The 16534-nt window shown below is 37.1% G+C and overlaps 2 protein-coding genes, 1 long non-coding RNA gene and 1 other non-coding gene across 7 annotated transcripts; all 4 read left to right on the forward strand.

Moving 5' to 3' along the window:
- Positions 1-12: 12 nt before the first annotated feature.
- Positions 13-1105, forward strand: LOC103443347 (uncharacterized). Its single transcript, XM_008382174.4, has one exon. The coding sequence runs from the start codon at positions 147-149 to the stop codon at positions 966-968; it is 822 nt and encodes a 273-aa protein (XP_008380396.1). The 5' UTR covers positions 13-146; the 3' UTR covers positions 969-1105.
- A 2068-nt stretch (positions 1106-3173) lies between these two features.
- LOC103443348 (uncharacterized) lies at positions 3174-6479 on the forward strand. Of its 4 annotated transcripts, none has more exons than XM_029108230.2 (5): positions 3174-3356; positions 4575-4840; positions 5260-5411; positions 5829-5965; positions 6112-6479. In XM_029108230.2, the coding sequence occupies exons 2-5, from the start codon at positions 4587-4589 to the stop codon at positions 6277-6279; spliced, it is 711 nt and encodes a 236-aa protein (XP_028964063.2). In that variant the 5' UTR covers positions 3174-3356; positions 4575-4586; the 3' UTR covers positions 6280-6479. The 4 variants fall into 4 exon arrangements, with proteins under 4 accessions (XP_028964063.2, XP_028964064.2, XP_070661346.1 ...); XM_029108231.2 differs by having other exon boundaries at positions 3220-3356; positions 5826-5965; XM_070805245.1 differs by having other exon boundaries at positions 3260-3465.
- A 3104-nt stretch (positions 6480-9583) lies between these two features.
- On the forward strand, positions 9584-9656 carry TRNAE-CUC (transfer RNA glutamic acid (anticodon CUC)). Its single transcript has one exon. It is a non-coding gene; the product is annotated as a tRNA-Glu (tRNA).
- A 2363-nt stretch (positions 9657-12019) lies between these two features.
- On the forward strand, positions 12020-13052 carry LOC139188116 (uncharacterized). Its single transcript, XR_011571295.1, has 2 exons — positions 12020-12090; positions 12987-13052. It is a non-coding gene; the product is annotated as an uncharacterized lncRNA (long non-coding RNA).
- The last annotated feature ends 3482 nt before the right edge of the window (positions 13053-16534 follow it).

A 16534-nucleotide genomic window follows, 5' to 3' on the forward strand; every position in this document is an offset into this window, starting at 1 on the left:
AACTTTGTTACCCATTATTCATTAGAATACTTGGGTTTAGTTATGAAAAAGCTGGGTTCAAAAGGGCACACTCAGTCGCTCACACACCTCCCTTCACTGTTTCACATACTGTTTTCTCTGCCTTATCTGCTCCTCCTCCTCCATCCATGACTACTCTAAGCACTCTCTTCCGCCTCCACACTCCGCCGTCAAACCCACCACTCTCCCACACCTCTCCGCACCCCCTCCGCCTCTCCTGCTCCTTCAAACCCACAAAACCCCCCAAACCACCTTCTCTATCAGCCTCAACACCGCCGCCGCCGCCCGCCAGAGACAGAGTCATAGACTTCGGAAAACACAAGGGCAAGATGCTGGGCACCCTCCCTTCTGCCTACCTCAAGTGGGTCTCCAAAAATCTCCGCGCTCGCGACTTCGAGGACTGGGCCAAGCTCGCCGACCAGGTCCTCGACGACGCCATTTACCGGGACCGGATCGAGTGGGAGCTGGCGGAGAACGTCCTGAACGGAAATCGGAGGAATTCTATCGCCGCCGGTGGAGTTTCGGAGCTGTTGGAGATCAGCGAGAGGTTCGGTTGGGATAATGAGGACAAAATTGGGTGGAGCAGGGTGAACTTTGAGCTTTTGGGGACGTCGAAAGGGGGGAGAATTCCGAGGAGGAGTGAGAAGGAGGGAGGAGAGAGAAGGGAGGAGAGGGGGAGGGGGAGGGAAGAGGAGAAGGAGGTAGTTGAGGATTTGGGGGAGGTCGGAGAGAGGCGGAGGGAGAGGAGAGTGAGGGTGAGGCAGAGAATGAGGAGGGAGGAGAAGTTGGGGATTTTTGAAAAGAGTGGGGGCAGTGTTGGAAATGGAGTTGGGTTAGGGAGGGAGAAAGAGAGTGGCGGTGAGGATTGTATGGTGGAGAATTCGAAACGGTTTCCTGGACGTGAAGGTCTGTTGAAAATGGCATACAGTAGAAGAATGGGGAGATTTTAGTAAGGAACTTACCACTCTAAAAAATTGATTCTATACCTTTTTTTTTTTTTTTTAGTAGTGTATTTTTCTTTCTAATTATATAAAATTAGAATATAAAATAAGATTTTTAAAGTGCCAATAACAATTTCGTAATCTTATTTTTCTTCATTTTCCTAAGTTGAGTAAAAATGTATTTAGGATTTTGAGAAATTTGACTGGATTTATATATTCATACATTTTGATGAAATTTAATTGAATTCTAGAGATTGAGTGTAAAATTTTCAATCAATGAGATTTGTGATTGTTTAAAATACACTATAAAATCTCTTAACTTCCTTTAGAATTTTAGATTCCTCAGCTTTTTAAAATTATTTAAAATCAATTCTAAATTAGATAACATCTAAAATATTTTAAAAATTCTAATTGAATGCATTGAGATTTCTTTCAATTTTGATACTCTTTTAAAATCATATTAAAATAATTAAAATTCTCAAAATCCTAATTAAATATATCCAAAGATTATAGATTGGATTGTGTTTCTCATCATCCATAGGTTTTTCAATTTAGATTTTGAATTCATATTTAAAATTTATGTTGAAAAATAGTGAAATAGAATTTGTAAATTTTGGTCACATGATGATCATGGTATCAATGAAAGATATAAATGGAAAAATAAGTGCCGCCTCACGATCTTGAGATTGATCTTCGTCATTCATGTGCGATCTAAGACCAACATAATTGTTTACAACTGATTCTTGCATTTTCCAAATAGGAATTCAAAGATTTAACATGGTTGTTTAAGCGCATGTTCAAATGAGATGTCAAATTTAAAACACCAAAATGAAATTTGATAACCTATGTGGCAATTTAACGTTTTGTATAACTTTTTGTTCCAACTGATATGTTAAATAATAATGTAATTCTAAATTATTATTTTTATCTTTTTGTGGGGTCCAATTATTGAGATAACCAATCAAATATTTGTAATACACAATAACATTTATTATATATTGCATCACATTTATTAAAAAATTATTAAATGAATTTGAGACCTGTTGTCAAATTTGACAACAGAAGGCCTTGCCTTCAAATAACTGAGCGCCACGTAAGAAACTGAAGGCTCGGTTGGAAAGATTTTGTTGTCATTTTTTACTGTTTGATGTCTATGTGGCAATTTTGACATCTCATTTGGAGATGCTCTAGGACTATCAATTACTATACATATCAATGATGTCATAGAACAATATAGTTCAATTTTTACCTAACCAAACCATCTCAGTTATAGTTAATAGTTTAAAAACACATTCTTTTCTTTTTAGTATTCATCTTCACTTATAAGTTAGGTCAATTCTTGTCAAAAAATGAATTTGAACTACTTTATTGCTAATCCATTGTGAGGCTTAGCCCATTTCCCCGCCCCCTTAATGTAGATAATATAGTTTGTTAAAAAAAAAAAAGAACCACATTCTTTTCTAATTGTGTAATTTTAGTCATACAATCCCAAATTTACAAATAAAAGATGATATGCAAAGATAAATAAACTAAGAAAATGATGATTTAGTTTTGTGTGAAGTGATTTAAAGGCGACCAACATCCTGAATGAACCGAACCAATACACCTTGGTTCGGTTTGGTTGTGAAAGCACTCGAAATTTTCGATAATCAAAACCAACCAAACTAACAATTTCGATTTGAATTTGGGCAGTTCGACCAGTTTGTTGTATGGTAGGTGAGTTCACTTGTATAACAATTATAGACGGTAGGTCACATCGTTTTCTCATCCGAGAATCTAACATACGGTTGGTAGAAGCCAACAAAAGGAATACATAGCCAACCCATCTACGTGCATCCTACGAGGCATAAAAATATGCCAATTGTGCAATGCATTTACATGTACTCGGCACATAATGTTGTATTATTATTTCAGTCAATGTATGAAGTATGTTTATTTTATGTTAATATATTTTAGAAGAAAGACACTTTAATCTTGTCTTCCACTTATATTTATGTGAAAAAATAACATTACTTGACTCTGTTCGTGCTCGGTAAACAAAAATTCTCCAATTTTACAAACACAGACTACTCGGACCTAGTAACTCAAATTTATTACCCAAAAACGAATAATGATGGAAAAATATATAATATATAAAATATAAAATGTTATAACGCTTTAATCGAAAAAAATAGATATTTTTAAATACAATTATATTATTTTTTATGGAAATTCAAGTGAAAATTACAAGAGAGATCTGACGTCACTCACCTAAAACAACCCTCTAAGCAGAGGAAAGCAGGAGCCTTGTCTTTCTTCTTCCACTGAAACATTCAGCAGAAAATTCGGGCAAATTTATAAAATAAAATAAAAAACCCTTTGAGCTGAAAAGCTCACTCCTTCCCCTCAGTCTCTCAGGTAATATAATTCCTTATCACTCCCTTCCTTTTCTTCTCGAATTATTTTGGACATATATAATCTTTGTTTTACAGTCGTACCCACTGCCCAAGGCTCCCGCTTTACGCAGGTTATGTTGATCAAACACTAATCTTTCATTTGTTTGTTGGATTAAGTAGCTATCTTAATTTGGGTTTTCATTTTTCAGCTGAAATTTTAATAAAATATTATGTGAAATCAACAGATTATGGTATTCTGAATTGTTTCAGTTCTGCTTAATCGTGTAATTTGAAAGAGTAACAAGTATTTGGTGGCTTGGTTCTGTGATTTTCCACTATCTGGTGGCTCAAGTGTTTCCTTTTTGTGTCTTCTGTTTTTGCTTATTATCTGGTATTCAGGTGAGTTTTAGCAGAATTGGATTGATTTTGATGAAGACAAATATAGGTTACTTTGTATTTTTGTTTTAGTTTCTGCAAGAGTTTCTGGGACAACGTTGTATATCTCGAGAACTAACAAAGTTAATCCTTATGTTTTTATCGTCTCATTAGAGTGTTGTCTTGTTTCTTTAAGCTGGAACAAGTTGGGAAGAATTTGTTTTTGTATATTGCGATTTTCAATGTTGAAGTTAGTCTGTGCCCTGGTTCCTTGCAAAGACTTAGACCCGAGGGCTGAAGACTCGACTTTCTATCCATTATAATCTAGTCTTTTACTGTAAACATTTTAGTAATGGTTGTTTCTTTGTTCAATGTAAAAGAGTAAAGTAATTGTGATCCTTGTTTTCTTTTCAAGCGAGGTAAACTATAAATGCTCGGTTTTAAAAAACCGTAAGTTAACCTTCAAATAATGTGAATCCTTCCCCTTGTCTAATGTTCTATTCTGCCTGTCTTTGTTCCTTCCGTTCTGCTCAATTCAAGTGACTCCTTTTGTCATTACATTGTTCATTCATCTTCCTTCCATCAGTTTCTTTTTTCCAATTCACCCCTTTTGGATGATGGATTGGTTCGTTCTTTCAATAGCTTCAGGACATTTGTTGAGTCTTTGAATTTCTATGACATAACTACGTATCTGCCTCCTGTATAGACTTCAGGCTGATTAAGGGTTTATTCTTCTTTTGGAATGTGCTTTTGAAAAACCTTGTATTTTTTCGTAAACATAAATATGGCCTTGTTCTAAATGAAGATTAGTTCATTTTGTTGATTTGCTTGTTGAAGTAACATGTTATGTTTTTGGTCCTTGCAGTGCAGAACCCTAATGACAGATAACAATCAAAATGACAGTTTAATGTCAGTTGGTAGTTCGTTCGGAAAGCTTCCTGATCATCTGCTAATAGAAATTTTCATCCGAGTTCCTGTCTCAGAGTGGGCACAAATCTCCTGTGTTAAAAAGCAGTGGGCCAATTTGTTTCGCGGAGAATTCTTGTGGCAAGCTGCTCTTGCTATGACATTTCCTTTGGCTAGCCGAGCTAAAAGGTGGCCAGGACCTATCCCTCGAGGATTGAGCAAGAGGTATAATAGCATTTCTACTTCCAGTTTTTGTCCAATCTTGGTCCTTTCTTTCTATTCTTAACTTTTCAATCCCACTTTTTTTTCTCTCTTTTTGTAATTCCTTACGTCAGAGTTTTTATATTTTGTTGTTTTGGAAAAAAAAAATGCACTATAATCACTGACGATATAATCGTTGCCTTGAGGACAAATTCCTTTTCCTGTTTTAACTTCCCGCTTGAAAATAAACCAAACGACAACTTTTGGCCTAGTTTGATTTGTTGGCATCTTATTTAAAGATCATGTTATGACTTGTGTCTGGATGTTTGTGGATTCATATCTTAAACTGGTAGCTCTTACTCTCCCCTAGGTGCTGATTTGATGCATGTGCTTTTCGTCAAATATCCATGCATTATAGTCTAAGGCACTGGCAATTTTCGCAGGAGATTTGAAGCTTTATATGTCAGTAAACATATTTTTGCTCTAGATGGTGAGATTGATGAGATCGTGGGCCATAGTTATTTGTTTCTAAAAGAGCAGCTTGAGCGTTCAACCATGCCACCCTCTTCCAGTATACTGCACGGAACCCTCATAGGTGTGTTTCAAATTTCACTTCTCTATCTTGCTTTCTCAAGTCTGCCTTTATAAACTTGAAACTGAAAATTATTCTGTGAAATGAATATTTATGATTTAAGTACTGATCCTCGATCTCAAATTTGATGAACAAAAGTTAATATAAGCTAGTTAATCTTGCTTTTGCGGCTAACTTGTCGACATGTTCAAAACATTTGCTTTACATAACACGAAAGTGTAGAAGTTTACAGCCTCAAATTGTATGCCATGTATTGGAACACATCTTGAACCTTTTATCATTTACTGTCACGTGACATGGATAGTACATATTGCATACCAAATCCAATGGGGAATTTCATTGCTCACGCTTAGTTAAATTAATACCAGGCTGTAAATCTCATCTGACCTCCTGACCTGGGATTGCTGTGTGTTTTAGCAGATCAGTTTATTGCTTGTGGGAAATCGAGAGACATGGCTCATGATCTTGCTTCCCAGATCTGGCTGGGTGTTCTTGACAATTTAGAGGAAAACGAGCAAACTTTTCAATTACTTAAACGTCTTGCACAAGAAGCCGATGTAAGTTTATAAAGTTATACTCATTACTATACTTGCTATAACAACTGTCGAAATGCAGAGCATACAAACATGAAAAAGCATATATCGTTGCTGCAACATGTTTATTTACTTTGACGCCGTGGTGCTAATAGATTCCGAATGAGCAGGTTTTTCTTCCGTACCCGTACTCAAGATCGATCAAAGTCCAATGGAGGGTGTTTGAAAAACTCTTCACAGATTTTCGCGACTGCTTCAATCATGTAGATTACTATGATGTGTTGGCTTGTGCGAAGAACAAGTTTCAGCCAATACCATCGACTTGGTTAGGTTACTGATCAACCTCAAATGTTACTATTGCCTGTGCCTCGCGGGCTATCTCATCTTGAAGACAACCGCCGTGGCTGTACCATGCTTGATAGGATTAGAAGAAACTGATTATATTTGTACTGTTAATAGGTGCATGATTCATCAATGTGAAAAAGAATGACCATGTAACTTTTTTCTTTTCATTGTGAAAATGCCCATATTACTAAGACCATCTCCAACCCTTGGGCTAAAAGCCAAATTTTTTAGCCCGGAAAATTTGGCTTAGCCCAAAAACATATTTTCTACTCCAACCATTCTGCCCTAAAATTTTAGCCTGGAATTATTAAAGTATTAAATAATGAACTTAGGCTAATTTTTTTTCTTAAATCAATTTTTTTACAAGAAAATAAATATGTAGATTATTGTAAATTAATTTTATGAACATTTTAATCTAAAAAAATTTAAATTCGTATAAACATTTGGCATTTAGCCCAGGGGGAAAGCTGGGGGGGTATTTGGCCAAAAAATAACATTTGGCATTTAGCCTAAAATTTTAACATGGGTTGGAGAGTGTTTGGGGGGGGTAATTTGGCTTTTAGCCTAGATTTGGAGATGGTCTAAGGATAATACTTGCATATCTCAGCTCTTGCAAACAATGTGTTTTTACCGTAAAGATTTTATAATTAGAATTATTCAATTTGTTGATCTTCATTTAAAGATCAATCCTACAAAACAATTATTCAAATCGAAGATCATTTAACTTATCAAATGTATGAAACAAAATTGAGTGTATTACTATTCCTTTCCTATTTTCCAATTAAATGTATAAGATATCATCTCTATCTAATTTCAACAAAATTACTACTAATAATTATCTTTTGGGTTTTTATCACAAATGGTCCATAAGGTTGACCAAACTCAATATTTTGGTCCCTAACTTTCAGCAGAATCAATCAATGTCGTCCCTAACATTCACTATCTCACATCAATTTGGTCCTTCTATTAAGATTTCGTCAACTACTCTGTTAGTTTGTATGTGGGATCCACAAATCCAATAAAATGGTGGCACGTGGATTTACACAAAATAAAGGTTTTTATAGCAAATAGTCCCTAACATTGATCCAACTCCTCATTTTGGTCCTTAAGTTTCAAAAATCGATAAATTTGGTCCCCTGACTTTCACTACGCACATCAATTTAGTCCTTCCATTAAAATTTCATCAATATTTTTCGTTTGTGTGCTAATCTGGTCCCAGTAATCCAATCATATGGCTCCACATGGATTAAAAAAAAACTTTTTTTTTAAGAGTGAACAAATGAACAAGTATTCCTGTCACATCCTGGCCCGGGTCCACCACATCCCGGGCCCGTTCCACCATCGTAGCACGATATTGTCTGCTTTGGGCTTACCATTCCCTCACGGTTTTGTTTTTGGGAACTCACAAGTAACTTCCCAGTAGGTCACCCATCTTGGGAGTGCTCTGGCCTCCTTCTCGCTTAACTTCGGAGTTCCTACGGAACCCGAAGCCAATGAGCTCCCAAAATGCCTCGTGCTAGGTAAATTCACTATCTCACATCAATTTGGTCCTTCTATTAAGATTTCGTCAACTACTCTGTTAGTTTGTATGTGGGATCCACAAATCCAATAAAATGGTGGCACGTGGATTTACATAAAATAAAGGTTTTTATAGCAAATAGTCCCTAACATTGATCCAACTCCTCATTTTGGTCCTTAAGTTTCAAAAATCGATAAATTTGGTCCCCTGACTTTCACTACGCACATCAATTTAGTCCTTCCATTAAAATTTCATCAATATTTTTCGTTTGTGTGCTAATCTGGTCCCAGTAATCCAATCATATGGCTCCACATGGATTAAAAAAAAACTTTTTTTTTAAGAGTGAACAAATGAACGAGTATTCCTGTCACATCCTGGCCCGGGTCCACCACATCCGGGGCCCGTTCCACCATCGTAGCACGATATTGTCTGCTTTGGGCTTACCATTCCCTCACGGTTTTGTTTTTGGGAACTCACAAGTAACTTCCCAGTAGGTCACCCATCCTGGGAGTGCTCTGGCCTCCTTCTCGCTTAACTTCGGAGTTCCTACGGAACCCGAAGCCAATGAGCTCCCAAAATGCCTCGTGCTAGGTAGGGATGAGAATATACGTTTAAGGATCACTCCCCTGGCGATATGGGATGTTACAATCCACTTCCTTTTAGGGGCCCGACGTCCTCGTCGGCACACTTCCGGCCAGGGATTGGCTTTGATACCATTTGTCACATCCCGGCCTGGGTCCACCACATCCAGGGCCCGTTCCACCACCGTAGCATGATATTGTCCGCTTTGGGCTTACCATTCCCTCACAGTTTTGTTTTTGGGAACTCACGAGCAACTTCCCAATAGGTCACCCATCCTGGGAGTGCTCGGGCCTCCTTTTCGCTTAACTTCAGAGTTCCTACTGAACCCGAAGCCAGTGAGCTCCCAAAAGGCCTCGTGCTAGGTAGGGATGAAAATATACATTTAAGGATTACTCCCCTGGGCGATGTGGGATGTTACAATTCCGCACTGACATTTTTCTCGCAGCCCACAACCCCAATTGGAAGAAAGAAAAAAATAACTAAATTCGATAAAATTGAACCAAATTCAATTCAAATTTAATAGGATTATAACCAACTAGAGAGAATAAATAGTGAGTTCAGTACGGCAAGTACTTTAGTGGTGTCATGGTGTCTTCCTTTTCTTTTTGAGCGTACTCTGATTAAAATGACGACTTTTTTTTTTCTTTTAGTTTTGATTTTTAGTTTCTTATTTTACTTTTAGTTTTAAATCATAAGAAAATAGTTTCTTGTAGTTAATCCACGTGGCATGATTGGATTACTAGGACAAAAAATATTGACAAAACTTTAATAAAAAGATTAAATTGACGTGTGGTATTGAAAGTCAGAGACCAAATTTATCGATTTTTGAAACTCAATGACCAAAATGAGGATTTTGATCAATATTAGGGACCATGTGCGATAAAAATCCTTATTTTGTGTCATCCATATGTCACCATTTCATTGGATTTGTGGATCCCACATACAAGCTAACAGAATAGTTGACGGAATTTTAACGGAATGGCCAAATTGATGTACGGTAGTGAATGTCAGAGACGACATTGATTGATTTTGAAAATAAGTGACCAAAATAATGAGTTTGATCAATCTCATAGATTATTTATGCTAAAAACCCTGTATCTTTTTAGGTTCCATTCCATTTTTTGCCGAGAGAAAAGAAAAGTCACCTTTTTTTACGCCAATTGGTTAAATAAAGTTTTTGCTCAACACTTGGCATGTCCGTTGTAGTCTAGTTGGTCAGGATACTCGGCTCTCACCCGAGAGACCCGGGTTCAAGTCCCGGCAACGGAACCATTTTTTATGTTCTTATATTTTTAAAGATAATGGGTTGGCCCATGTCGGTATCATGGGTTGGCCCCATGTATTTGAGACCCACAGAATCATGAGAAGTAATACCCTTTGCCTTTTTTTTTTCTTCGAAATAGTAACTCCCCGATATTTATGTACTTGTCATGTTCTAATTTATTTTGTAGTTGTAATTTTTCTTGGTTCTCAAAAGTGTTGAGTTTTCTAAAGTTTCATGTTTATCAAGGACTTACAAGTGAACAGTTCTCAAAATTTAAATAGTTGTTATTAACATTCTATATTACATTGCTATCATGTATAACGGTCTAAGTTAAACTTAAAAACTTACCTAGAGGATTTTAAGTCATAATTCAATAACGTTTTTCTTTCTCCACGATGAGGGCGTAAAATTTAAGCCATTGATAAAAGAATGATTAAAATAAAATTTATGTAGATTATCTTAACTTATTTTTGTGAACATTTTAATTTAAAAATATTTAAATTTCGATAAATAATGAAAAATCACACCCTAGATAGGTATTTTATACTTTTTAGGTTAAATTTGAGTTAAATGAAAGTTTTAATTGTTTTAGCCTTTAGATTTAAATTTGTGTCGTTGGATTTGTTTTTTACAGTTATATTTAATCACATTTAATAGCAACCGTTGGATTATAAGTAAAAATAAATATAAACAAAGTTTGAGTATAACCGTTAGATCAACCAATGATCATATTTTTTTGGACCGTTGATCAGCCAATGGCTCTATTTTAGAGTGGCTGATAGACCTGTCTGCATGGGCGCCGCCATTCTTTAATTTGGTGTGTGAAGCGCGTCTCATGTGTTAGTGTGGGGCATTGGGGTCTGAGTCCGAGTGAATTAAAGTCTGGCTTTATTTGTCACAGCCCGTCCCGGAATTATAAACTCCGAGGACGTGAAATTACAGAAACGCCCTTAAACGAGATTAAGGTGCGTAAATTTGGTATTTGTTTTACCTAAAAACATCCTAAACTAGGGTTAGATTTATTATTGTATGTGTTAATATTTTGTATTTGGACTTTATGTAGGGTCCTACCTCCTGAAATCCTTCCCCATTTCCCGTTTTGTTGTCTCCTTCTCTCTCTCTTCCTCATCTCTCCCTCAGTCACTCTCACACTCCCTCATTCTCTCTCAAACTCTCGGACAAACACCAAGGCTCTCGAAAACTTCACAGTTTCAGGATGAGGAAGGTACCATCATGTTCGTGAGGACCATACGAACACATTGGTATTGTTTTCAGGTAAGGTTTCCCACGATTTCACGTAGAAAACTCAAGCCCGTGAAATGACACTATTCATGAACTTTGTATTTGTTGATTTTTAGGCCAAACTAAGATCATAGGGAGCTCTAGGAGGTTCCCACGAAGCTCGGAGTGCTTCGTTGGAAGTTTTTGGACGTAAGAACACGGAGATCGACAAGTTCAAAGTTTGGCCGGAGCTTTCGAGGCATTTTCTGGCGAATCCCCAGAGAGTTAGGAGTTGAGGTAGGTATCAATCTCTTCGTCTCGTCAAGTACAACAACTTTCCTTTTTGTTTCACTCAATTTCGTTGAGTATTGAAGAAGTTATACTCATTTGAAAAATACCCAGTTTCCGGCGACCTCCGAGGCTTTCGAGGCAGTTTCCGGCAAAACCACGGCGAACTAGGTGTTGTGCAAGGTACCATTCTCTTTGTCTCTTCAAGGGCTACAACTCTCATTTTTGAATCACTTGATTTCGTTGAGAAATGACAAAGTTATGGCAATTTGAAAAACTGCCCGGAAAACGGCCGCCGGAAAAACCAGTCCGGCGACCCAAGGAAGAAGAAGGTGCTACAGTAAAAAATAAATAAAAATAAAATTATTTTAAAAATATGTCGACGTCCGTGACGTCGAGTAGATCACCGTGGTATATTCATATACCCAATTTGAGCACCGTATGAGAAAGTTATTAAGGATTGTTGGTTAGGTGTTCGAATAACGTTTTATAGTTTTGGTGAAAATGTGAATTGATGATCCGACCGTTGGATCGTCACCAAACTTTGATACGTTGTAATACGTAATATTTGAGGATTATTGGAACTTACGGATTGGGAATCCGAGTTACGGATCTTCCAGAATTGGAATTGTAAGTCCATAATATAAAATGTTAACCGTCACTTAGTTTTGGAAATTGACGGAGATCCGACCGTTGGATGGTAATGAAATTTTAGGATGTTGTCCTAGAGGTATAATGTGGACCTCTGGAAGTTATGGATTTAAAATCTGAGTGGCAGATCTTCCGGATCGAACTACGTAGTGACGTATTTTATATAAGTTATATATTCTATCGATATGAATTCTGAGCTTGGATTTGATTACTATTCTAGGCGGCGATCGTCGTGACGCCTTGATGTGTGGTGCTAGGGAGTTGTTGGACGAACTCCAGGTGAGTGGGCAGTTTTGTTTTCCGTATATATATATACTTGACGTTTCCCAGAAATTGAATTGAAATGAAAATATATTTAAAATGAAATGCATATGAGTTATGTGGAAAAACGGGAAGTGAAATACCATGCATAGAATTGATATGAAAAGTATATAGAAATGTGAGTTGAAATGCCATGCATGAATTAATATATGATGCATATGTATGAATTGGTGCGGTGGACGCACAGGTAAGAATTGATTTATGATGCATATGTATGAAATGGTGCGGTGGACGCACATGTGAGTATTTATTTCTGTTATGATGATGTTGATGTATATTGAGCTCAAACCCTGCACCATAGTTTAGTGCTTATAGTATTCACCGCATCGCACGCTCGCCTTGGATCCAAGTAGATGCTAGTCGTACAGTCCACGCGGAGTGGGTACGACAGGCCAGTCGCGAGAGTGTTAGTGAGATTCCGACTGGTGGGTGACCTTAGATTATGTGCACAGATGATTATGAGAAGCACTAGAGCGTAACTTATGTGCAGAAAGCCGTACAGGTCACGCGGAGTGACTCCGGCAGAGTGTGAGAATGATAGATTTTGAGCTCTAGGTTCAACCGTACAGGGCTATTAGAGGGCCTCCGGTTGATTACTTTCTTGTACCTGATATGATTATTGTTGATGCATCCATACTTAACTGTTGAATTAGACATGGCATGGCATGATTGATAAAGAAAAATGTTGAGATAGTAAAAATGAAGTTTTGAGAATATATATGTATATTTATATTTTACATTTCTGGGAAAGTATACAGGTTTTACGGAGAGGGGTTACAATGCTTTGAGAAAAAATTGGATTTGAAAAGAATTGTTTTACTGACCCACTCAATTTTGGTTTTGCGCCCCTCCAGGTTAAAGAATAGCTGAGGTGTGGTGGCTACGAGGAATTCGACGGTGTTCTGACAGATTGGACAAAATTAGGACTCCCTTCGGGTGTATCAACTTATAAATTGTATCTTAAAGCTTCCGTACTGTGCAAATGGTTACGTCACTCTCACGTGACGACCAGCATGCCCTCCTTCGGGACGGGGTGTGTCAGTTGGTATCAGAGCATGGTTGCAATCTTGGACATCTTGAGAAGTTTCTAGTGAATTCTGTCAGAACTACACCGCCTCGTAGCAAGCCACTTAGTTAGAGGAATTTAATCTCCCTAATATAGCGGTTTAGGGAAAACTATTATTATGGTGATTCAGTCTATTATAAAAAGGGACATTTTAAGACGGATTATGAGTCGAATTTGAATCACCTTATGAAATGATGAACCTGAGGGAGCGAAGTAACGGTTTAACCGTTTGGAAAAGAAGTTTTGGATTATGCAAGTCAAAGGAATCTTCCTTCTGACAATGGGTCGAGACGACTACCTGGTTTTGGGTATGAATTTGTATCCTGGTGGAAACAGGATTGTTAATTGTTGTCACCGGAGAAAACAGCTGATTGAGAATTATTTAAGGACTTGTTTAAGGAAAAGTTTATCCCTCCGGCATTTATCGATGGTAGTAAGCAAGAGTTTGCAAATGTGAATCAAGGAAGTTGACGATAAATGAATATTATAGAAAGTTTTCAGACTTGCCTCGTTCCATCCAGATATTTGAGACAAGGTGTCTCGAGTAAAGGAAATGTACCTTGTGCAGCAGGTACAAAATTAACACTTTGGGAAGTGTGAAATTAATGAATGTGTTTATGTGAACAGAGGGGACACAGAATTGTGAATCGTCCCTAAAATCAGTTGTACCCAACAGTTTTCTATGACATCGTAGTATCGATTCAGCAGGTTTATGGATTTAGTAGTTTGGTCGGATTGACCGTGGGTACAGAGAGATTTGATGAGTTATATGTTCAGCCATACAGGCCACGAGAGGTGGATTCGACTGACACATGAGAAATTGGTGAGTTATAGGCTCGGCCGTACCGACCACGCGGAGTGGATCCGGCCGACGTATTATTGAGATAAGAGTTGAATCAGCCGTATTGGTCATTCTAGTTGACTTCGGCTGATATATTTCTTATTATGTATGTTATTACCTAGAGAGTAGTAAATAAATGTAATTGAGACGAGTGAATGTATTTTACATTGAGTGACAAAATAGTAATGTTATATCTTTGAGAGTGGTTGCCTACTTATCGAGACAACGATGATTTATCAGTATTGCGGGCTGCAGACCGTAATATTAATAACTCATTCGTGGATTCGTTAAGCAAGCAACCCGGTAGATTATTTTATGTTAGTATTGTACTTATTTAGAATGCTTAATAATAATAGAATTTATATTGTATCAGTTAATTTTATTCCATTAGATTGGTTGTTTATAGTTGTGACTAGATGGAATGTTACGGGAAACCAGTTACTTTCCATCGATCTGGATGACCAAAGATTACTTTTGTAAGTATGCAAAGTGGATTGAGTCATGCCGTTATTTATACTGTAAGAGCAAAGAGATTGTTTTCGAAAGGCTGTCAAAAATACTTAGCTCATGTGGTGCTAAATAATGTTGTTTGGAGTAGTGTGAATAATGTCGAAAGGGTTAGACTTTTCTTGATGTCTTCCCTGAAAGTATACCTGGATTGTCTTCAGGCAGAGATATGAGGTTCACTATTGATTTGTTGCCAGGTATAAATTTATGTTAAAGATTGGTTCATGATGAGTTAAGGGAATTGGAAATTCAGTTGAAAGAATTGGTTGATAAAAGTTTTATTCAACCTAGTACAACGCTTTGGGGGAACCCTAGTTCGTTGGTGAGGAAGAAAATGGGCTTTAAGACTATCCCTTGATTATAGACAATGGAATCGGGTAACGATTGGGAACCGTTATCCATGGTGATGTACTGATGTTTATTTAACCAGCTCAGAAGTAATTGCGAATATTCAAAGATTGAATTGAGATCTGGTTACTACCAATTGAATATTATAAGTGACGTTGATCATAAGATGGTTTTCTGGACTTGTTATGGTCCTTATGAAGTTTGGTGATGCTATGTGGATACTCATGCTGTTTTATGAGTTGATGGATGAAGTATTCCAATAATGCCTTGATAAATTGATATCATTTTCATTGAAGATATTCTGGCATATTCTGAACCAGAGCAGAGCATGTAAATGTATTAAGTCGGTGAAGCAAAGATTGAGAGAACGTTGGTTGTATGCTAAGTAGCAAATGCTAAAGTTAGATGAATCAGGTGGCATTCTGAGATTTGTTATATATTCTTAAGGTATTCAAGTGAATCCTTAAAAGGTAGCGTGAATCCTTAAAAGGTAGCAGAAATTAAAAATTTGGAACAACCACAAGCCATAATTGAGATTCGGAATTTCTTAGCTTACCAGGCTATCTTGGATGGTTGTGAAAGATTTTTCAGTCCTTGCTTTGTCATTAACGAGACTGTGGAGAAAAGAGGTTATGTATGAGTGGGAAGGAAATTGTGAGCAAAGGATTCAACAACTGAAGTATTTCCTCACTCATGCACGTATTTTAGTAATCCCAGAAGATAGCGGTAATTATTGGTTTATGGTGATGGTACATTAAATATTCTTGGAGATGTATTGATGCAAATGTTAGGGTGATTGAATATGTTTCACGACAAATGGAACCTAATGAGATGAATTACCCTACTGGTGATTTGGAAGTCACAATTACCATTCTTGCTGTGAAGTTATGGAGACATTATATTTTAGTGGGAATGCAAGATTTTTTTTTTACGAATCCAAAAAGTCTTCAATATCCATTACTTGGAAGGATTTTGATATGAGGCAACAAAGGTGGATTGAATTGCTTAATGAACATGATTGTACGATCAGGGTGATCGTAAAGTTTGTTCTAGCTGAAGCATTTGGTGAGAAGACTACAGTAAGATTAATGTCTGGCACATTTGCCAAGAGTATCATCTTATGGATTGAAACCAACGGAAGAAAAATTAAGAATGGAAGATCGAGAAGAAGTTATACTTGTTAAATTTCAAGTTAGGCCTATTTGGTAAGGTCGTACTCGAGACTCAAATGCTTGACGAAGGAATTCAAGAATTAACCGAGGCAGAATTGGATGGTATGTTTATGCAAGAGAATGGGACGTATGTGCCAAATTATGTGGAATTAAAGAAAGCAATTTTGACGATATACAATGTTAAGTTTTTGGGTATGTTGGTTACTTCTAAGTTTTGGATAGCGTACAAGAAGCTTGGTTACCAAATTACCTTATAGTACACCTTTGTGTTGGACAAAAGTTGACAAAAGAGTTCTTGCGGGCCCTGAGACTATGGATGAGTCTCCTCAAAATATTCAGGTGAGTAAGTTAACCTGAAAGTAGCCAGGAATGACAAAAGAGATTAACAGATGGGTATGCCACTAATCGAGTGTATAACGTAGATGATTTTATATTTTTGGAAATTTCTTCATGAAAAGAAATAGTAAG

The sequence above is a fragment of the Malus domestica genome, chromosome 09 (genome assembly GCF_042453785.1).
Source record: "Malus domestica chromosome 09, GDT2T_hap1".
In the NCBI taxonomy this organism is placed as follows: Eukaryota; Viridiplantae; Streptophyta; class Magnoliopsida; order Rosales; family Rosaceae; genus Malus; species Malus domestica.